General features: G+C 35.7%; 2 protein-coding genes across 5 annotated transcripts in view; one reads left to right on the top strand and one right to left on the bottom strand.

The window, feature by feature from the left end:
* The first annotated feature begins 2,659 nt into the window (after nucleotides 1–2,659).
* Nucleotides 2,660–5,345, top strand: LOC100304630 (uncharacterized). The gene is made up of 3 exons (XM_017474693.3): nucleotides 2,660–2,818; nucleotides 4,929–5,046; nucleotides 5,130–5,345. Exons 1-3 carry the CDS (start codon nucleotides 2,749–2,751, stop codon nucleotides 5,185–5,187), a joined length of 246 nt encoding a protein of 81 aa, XP_017330182.1. The 5' UTR covers nucleotides 2,660–2,748; the 3' UTR covers nucleotides 5,188–5,345.
* A 1,069-nt stretch (nucleotides 5,346–6,414) lies between these two features.
* The window catches only part of septin15 (septin 15), a 37,846-nt gene continuing 35,962 nt past the window's right edge, over nucleotides 6,415–8,298 (bottom strand). For 2 of the 4 annotated variants that reach the window (XM_053682141.1, XM_053682144.1), the window contains exon 13: nucleotides 6,415–8,298. This exon is cut by the window's right edge and continues 150 nt beyond it. The gene's annotated coding sequence lies outside the window, so the exon portion shown is untranslated. The other 2 variants (XM_053682142.1, XM_053682143.1) reach the window with 2 other exon arrangements.

Here is an 8,298-nt window from a genome sequence, read left to right as displayed (position 1 = left end):
ATGCTGGATGACTGTACAGTATGTTGTCAACTCTCAGCTGATTATTAGTGTAAAATTTTATCAGATGGCCGGCTATAGGACATGTCAAGTGTGATAGCTTCTGGACTTTATTTAGTTTGAAGCTTTGATATTTTCAGTGTCATCTTGCAACTTCAAAATTTACAGTGCCATTGTTAATGTTTTCTAAAGTCTGATGCTAACTACTATTAGATACCAAACTCAACAAGGTCAGGTAACAGTCCTGGATAAATAACAGCAAATAATGACTACATAAAAAGTGTTAGCTAAATAATATTGTTATTCAAGCTTAACCTGCACCTCATTTTATTTCACAAAATGCTCAATGGTCATCTTGCGTGTAACATTATGGTATCTATCTGTTTTGTTAGGGGAACAACTCAACATAAAGAAAGAAATAATGTTCTTTCAGCTGTGATGTGTTTAGCTCTTTGTGATATTTGACACTGAGAATTTGAATGGTTTTGTGCTCCATCCAGTGAGGTTTCAGGAGCTGACCCAAGTATTGGTTTATCAGCTTTCTAAAGGAAATGATTTTTTTTTTGTGCTTGATTCAGATTGCATCTAACCTTAACGTTTCACAAAAACTGCAAGCTCTTACACTTCTAAATTGCAGAAGTTCAGATGCTGTCAGAGATTTGTGCCTACTAAGCACCAAGAGGAACGCAGTATAAGGTTTTAAGGACTTGTATGCATTAATGTATAAAGCTCAGCTGGGCTGTGTTGATTTTTTTTCTTGGCAAAGTTCTTCAAAAACATCCTAAAAGTTTAAAAGATATCGTCAACACCCTTTCAGCACTGGTTCTACAAATGCTGCTTATGGGCCTTGGCTAGTGCAAACGCTGCCACTATATCCTTCATATCTAAAGACCTTCGCACATTGTACTCTATAGATATTAGAGCCTCCAGAGTTACAGTTACAGAAAAAGGTGTCATCAAGCTATCCCAGGTAGGTTAACTCAGTGGTTTTCAAACTGGGGTCTGCCAGGGGGCACCAGGGGGGCCTCAACAGTTTTGGTGTGAAAAATAAATAAATGTATGTTTTCTCTTTCTCACTCTCAGACAATGACACACACGCAATCAACTCCTAATGTAATGTAATGTAAAGATGTAAGATGTAATTATTAATAATAAAAAAGGGGGGATATATTCAAAAGTCTGTATTTTTAATGTGTTTTAAAGACAGCTTGCAAAAGGGGGGCCTCTTTTGCAATATTAATGCCACTTGCCCTGGAAAAGTTTGGGAACCCCTGGATTAACTAACAAAAAAAACTTGAAAGAAGTTAAAGAAGTTAATGTTATTCCGCTAACATTAGCTGAAGTAATCAAAGTGTCTCCCCATTACACTAGTTAAGGCTAGACCAGGGGTTCCCAAACTTTTCCAGGGCAAGGCCCCCCAAGTGGCATTAACATTTGACTGAGGCCCCCTTTTTGCAAGATGTCTTTAAAACACATTAAAAATACAGACTTCTGAATATATCCCCCTTTTTGATTATTAATAATTACATCTTACATATTTACACTACATTACATTAGGAGTTGATTGCGTGTGTGTGTGTGTGTGTGTATGTGTGTGTGTGTGGTTGTCTGAGAGTGGGAATTTATTTTTCACACCAAATTGTTGAGGCCCCCTGGCGGCCCCCAAGGGGGCCGTCCCCACTTTGAAAACCACTGGGCTAGACTAAATAACAGCGTTCGGTTATTTAGTGTTATACTTAAACAATCAATCATCATTATCTGATCCACTTACAACTGTATTGCTTACTTTTTTTCTCATTCTCTTTTTTCTCTTCCTGACAGAAAAGTCCTCTTCATTTTCCTTCATTGATGTTGTTTTCTGAAAATATTACCACCAAAAACAGGTGAGCACAATCAAGGAAGGTAATGGGGCAGACAAAAACAAACAAACAAACAAACAAACAAAAAAAGAAAAACAAAACAAAAAAAAGTGTCAGGTTGCCCTCTGGTGGTCTGGGGAGGAATTATATACGGTGGACATAAATAATAGCTTGATAAATACAGAAGAAATATGTACATTCAAGAACTAAGTATATTGTACTAACATGTACATTATATCAATATGTAAAAGCGACATATTGATCTTTTTAGAATGTGTAGGAAATTACAAAACACCTTCTGATTCGAGAATTCAACCATAAAACACTGTGACATGCTCTTATCAAAGTAATCAGTGACAGGGTGGTGTGATGAAGCAGCATTTCAGTTACCAACACAAAGTTCATTACTTTCCTATAACAGCACACCCCTACGTGTTTTATTCCTGATATGCCACAGCAGCTTGCCAATGAATGTAATGTTAGCATCCATCAGGTCCTGCAGTAACAAAGGAGCTACAATTTTCAACTGATTCTAAATAAGTGTGTGTGTGTGTGTGTGTGTGTGTGTGTGTGTGTGTGTGTGTGTGTGTGTGTGTGTGTGTGTGTGTGTGTGTGTGTGTGTGTGTGTGTGTGTGTGTGTGTGTGTGTACAGTCCAGTTCTGTCTGGTGACACAACACTGAGTTTACATGCCATGCTTTTATCAGTTCTCACAGTTTTCCTCTTTGTGTATGCTGAAAGCAAGATGTGGTGAGCGGGGGGATGTGTGTTTGGGTCTGATGGGTGGGGGTGTGGTTAAAAGGGTCGACGGATGTGCCTGCCATTAAACAAACATTTTTGTATAACTCATCTATAAAACCCTGTAAACATCTCCTTCACACAATTTCTGAGAACATGAAGATGAGTCGTGTGTTTTTGGTCCTGGGCTTCGTCCTGATCTTGGCGCTCTACTCAGACGCTACCTGTGAGTTCATTACACACTTTTACACAACAGATTAGCTTTGAAAGACTTCGCTTTAAAACACAGTAATATCTTTTAACATTAACTTGTTCATTCCAAAATAAGTTAAAGTTAATATTCCCTCAAAGTTATCTTGTATTTCCAGAAATTATTTATTTATTTATTTGATAAATGTGTTGGTGGATCAGTAATGTTTTAAAATGAAAAATAATAATAAATAAAGTGATGAAAACATGAATTTGAAACAGTAGATCAGAATTTCCTAATATTTACATCTAGATGTGTTAAACAGCTTAGTATTAGTATCAGACCACCCAATTTTTAGGTGAGCAAACATATAGGAACAGATAAGTTTTAAATTAAATACAACTGAATATACCCTTATAACCCTTATAACTGCATCAAGCTAGTGACTCAGTGACATCACCAAACTGTTGGTTTCTTCTTTTCTATTGCTTTCCTAGGCTTTTACTGCAGCCTCTTTCAGTTGTTGTTTGTTATGGGGGTTTCTCCCTTCAGTCTCCTCTTCAGAAGGTGAACAGATCTGGTGATTGACTTGGCCAGTCTAAAACCTCCTACCCCCCCCCCCCCCCCCCCCAATGAAGTCCTTTGTTGTGTTGGCAGTGTGTTTTGAGTCATTGCCTTGCTGTATGATGAAGTTCCTTGGATTGGATTGGATGCATTTCTCTGTAAATTGGCAGACAGATTTCTGAATTCATTCTGCTGCTACCATCATGAGTTCCATCATCAATAAAGTTTAGTGAGCCTGCTCCAGAAGCAGCCATGCAAGCTCAAGCCATGACACTACCACCATCATGTTTCACAGATGAGCTCGTATGTTTTAGATCATAAGCAAATTCTTTCTTTCCCCACACTTGATGGCCTTTCCATCACTTTGGTAGAGGTTAATCTTAGTTACAGATCTTTTGTGGCTCATCTCTGTATTTCTTTGCGAATACAATCTGACCTTCTGATTTTTACTGCTGATGAGTGATATAGCCTTTATATTTCTGGTCTTCTTCAAATGGTGGATTGTGATACCTTCCCCCCTGCCCTGTGGAGGTTGTTAGTTATGTCACTGACTGTTGTTTTTGTTTTGTTTTTCTTCACAGCTCTCACAATGGTTCTGTCATCAGCTGCTGTTGTTTTCCTTGGTTGACCTGTTCCATGTCTGGTTGTTAGTACACCAGTGGTTTATTTTTTTCTCAGGACATTCTAAATTGTTCTATAGGCTAAGCATAATGTTTGTGCAACGGCTCTTCCCTCTTTCCTCAGGTTCAAAATGGCTTGCTTTTCTTATAGACAGCTCATAGACATTCCCACAGACAGCTCTCATCTTCATGTTGGTTTATCCTTTTTTACAACAAATGCAGTCTTCACAGGCAAAACACAGAACTCAAACCAAGAGTAGATGTTCGGAGCTATTACTTAAACAATTAAAAGAAAACAAGCTGTTATTATAACAATCAGTTTAATAGGGCACACCTGGGCATTTTTGATGACTTGAAAAAATGGGTGGATTCAAACAAAAGGTGCCATGATCTACGTTGTTTAGCACATCTAGATATAAATATCAGAAAATGAATGATGTTTTTGATCTCAAACGCAAATGTCTTCAGTGTATAGCAAATATATATATATATATATATATATATATATATATATATATATATATATATATATTTAAATCGCCTTGCTGTTCCAATACTCTTGGAATAAACTGTGTACAGTATACTGTATGTGTATTATTGTATAATAATATTAAGATTAACAGCATAATTAATACAAATGATTTTCATTTGTTTTGCTTTAATTATAACGACAATCCTATAATTAAATGATAACTAAAACATCAAGCATGCTTATAATGAATTATAATAGTTTTATGTAAACAACACTTGCATTATTTGTAATAAATTCCAATGAAATAATGATAATCAAAATGAGGCTTATTAATATTAATTCATACTCTACATAGGATTATAATTCTCATTTAAAAAAAAAATCAAATAGAAGTAATGGTTGTAATGATTAATTTAATATTTTTTCCTTTTCTTTGTAGTTATGTATTTTATTAATTTATTAGCACTTATCTCATCACTCTCTTGCTCAGATCAAGCGCTCATCAATTCCAGCTCATGTTGTTCCTCCTACTTCCATGGGAAAATTCCCCCCAAGTTAATCATTAAAGTGGAAAAGACAGACCCACGTTGTGCAAAGCGAGGCTTCATGTGAGTATCTGCATTCAGAAGATACATACAGGAAATGATTCGCTCATGAATTATCAGTAAGGCTCACTCCATGTGTTTTTCAGGGTCACGACACTGAGGCAGCGGCTGTGTGTTCGCAAAGTCTCCGCTACGGGAAAGTAAACTTTAACACTGCAGCTTTCACGCAACTGAAATTCGACACACGCACCAGAAAAGTAGTCAAAGTATTTCAGCGCATAATGTTGGTCATTTTTGTTCGGTGCGAAGCTTCATTTCATATCTGTGTTTAATCTAGTGTAAAATAAAATACTGAACATTGAGTCAACTCATGATTTCATTACATTAAAAGCTTTTATACCACAGTGCTGCTGAAATCTGATTGGTCATAGAAGGTGTTGATTAATTTTCTATAATAGCAGCTTGTTCTAATGTGTTATTATTTCGATATTTCCTCATTTACAGGGACTCGTACGGCGGACGCCGTGCGTAAACAGGTTAAAGCCATGTGTAATCATCGATATGGTGAAGTTCTCTGTAAAAGGTTATTTATTTGTCATTTATGGAAGGAGTCTCCAGTGTCAGCGCTTTGTAACAGTGTAACAGTCAGAGGTAAAAAGCTGAGACTTAAAGTTTTCAGACATCTTTAGGACGGAGGAGTTTACGCTTCTTTACGGTTTCTCGGTAACATGACAAATGATAAACTGCGTTTTTTTTTTTTTTTTTGGCTTATTAATTTGAAAAGAGGCAAAAAAGAAAGAAAGAGAGGCTGGTGAGGTAATGACTTGTCTCATGGAAGTCTCACAATATTAAATGTAACTATAAACAGATAAAACATACAACATGTCATTCTCTAATAAATAAAAATGATAATTGTTGGAAATTTGCTGTAGAATAAGACAAATAAAACATGCTGTTATAGCAAAATAATCAACTTTAGTATTGTAAAAGTAACTTTGCTTCTTTGCACAACCCTTTTGTTGATTATTTTACTAAACCAGCACAACACTGAGTATTTTATTCCTTACTAAACGTTCATAACTAACTAACCAATAACTAACTAACATTAATAATAATAACTAACTTTAGAGCTAAAGTAGTATGTGTGACAATGTAGGTACATGTTACTGATATCCACACGTATATAGGTTTATGCAACAGTTTTGTTAAATTGTTTATTATAATAATAATAATAATAATAATAATGACCTTTTATTGTGCTATTATTAAAATCTTAAAATCTTCAGGAGATGTTTGATAATTCAGTTTCTGCATCAGACATTTCCGAAGACACTCGGTTTCTTACTACACACATGGGGCTCAGTGATCAGAGCTATGTGTGTGCGTGTGTGTGTGTGGAGAGTCAGGATAAAGAAGACGCACCATGATGTATTTAGCATCACCGTCTCATCTTTAATAGTAATAATGTACAGTTAGGATGGACAGAATAGACAATCATAAAATGCAAGGGAAAAAAAAACACTATGATGAAAACAGAATACATATAAAAACAAAAGTGTGTGTGTGTGTGTGTGTGTGTTGGGGGGATTGATGTTGGGTTCTAATGTTAAAAGTTGAGGAAATGTTAGATGTTAGTTCTTCTGAGATTTTTTTTTTGCAAGTGTGAGCATTCGCTAACTGATAGCCGGAAGAACTGTTTACGTTTGCATAGTGGATATCTGTGTGTGTGTGTGTGTGTGTGTGTGTGTGTGTGTGTGTGTGTGTGTGTGTGTGTGTGTGTGTGTAACTGTACAGACAAATGCACCAATACTCATTACAAATTCCTCGGATTCACTAGCTGACGTTAGCAGCTGTGTGTGGGTTTGTGAGTGTATATGAATGTGTGTGTGTGTGTGTGTGTGTGTGTGTGTGTGTGTGTGTGTTTTGCAAGTATCTGCCTGCACTACTGTAAATACTCTCTTTCGTCCAGCTGAAGCTAATCTTAGCGCCTCTTAGCTGTCCATCAAGCCCCTTTGTTCCGATTTCTGTCTCCAAAAAAGCAGAAAAAACGTCAGAACGGACCGACACACTACAGATAAACTGTACATATTAGAGCAACTTAAAAAAAGAGAAAAAAAAAGAAACTTAGCCAATGAAAATATTTTACATGTAATCAAATGTAGTTAATATTTCCTATTATAAAATTACAATAAACCAAATATACTGCATTAAAACTACTTCTACAGATTATTAAGGTTGAATAGGCAGATCAATCATTTTTTTCTAATTTTAGAAAATGCTTTCAATAAAGAAACAAACAAATCTGCCAAAATTATAAGAAGATTTAAAGCTTTAACAGAGTAAAAGCACTTAAAACAGGTTGAAAATTATATATTTGATTTATACTCATTTCATAATTAGAAATATTACATACATTTGTCATATTCAAGGTAATCTCTCACTCGATCTATAGCTTTTTCTTAGTTAACAGAACATGATAGTAAATGAATTTTTCATTGTTTTAAAACTTAAATTACTCAAAAGATGATTAGCTAAAGCTAGCTAGGCAATTTTCTCTGCAAACACATTAGCTAGGCAGCTTACCCTTTTATATTTGACTATGTATGTATTTAGGGAGATTTATTAAAGCAAGTAAGGCTTTAAAAAATGTCACCGTTGTAGAAGGAGTAGATTTACAAATAAAATTTACTTGTATGTAATTAAACGTGACGATGCAGTGACTTTTGAATTTTCTTTTTTTAATATGCACTATACCATATCAAGATAAAATATGTACTTTATTAGCACAGACTGAAGAAATATCTTTGAAAAACATGAATAAAGTCAATGTGAGCTTGTCTAGGGCTCTAATATGTACATCTATACTATATGTTCGCGCACACACACACACACACACACACACACACACACACACACACACACACACTACTGTCTACATGATCAAATTGGGTCAATATTAAAGCTCAGGTCTCCTGAGTACATACTCATAGTTCCGAGTTTTGAGAACGGATATATGTGTGTGTATGTGTGTGTGTGTGTTTGAAACAGAATGACCAGGCTTGCTATTAGCTATCAGAGAACTAGTAAATTAAATTCTCTTCGTCATTAATACCTAGGATACGCACAGCAGTGAGTGCAGTAACAGTCGGGGTCCACAAGAGGGCGCCTCACATCACTTAACCAGAGTTACGGAGCTGTGATACTAATCTACAAAAATAAAATAAAATCATGCGTCTGGAATGTTCCACAACAAATGTGGGTGCAAGTTAAGTAAGTATGTGACTTTTGTGTGTGTGGGTGTGTGTGTGTGTGTGT

Source organism: Ictalurus punctatus, chromosome 8 (assembly GCF_001660625.3).
Source record: "Ictalurus punctatus breed USDA103 chromosome 8, Coco_2.0, whole genome shotgun sequence".
NCBI lineage: Eukaryota > Metazoa > Chordata > Actinopteri > Siluriformes > Ictaluridae > Ictalurus > Ictalurus punctatus.
Note: the sequence above shows the minus strand (reverse complement) of the source record. Positions and strands in the feature narration are given on the sequence as shown.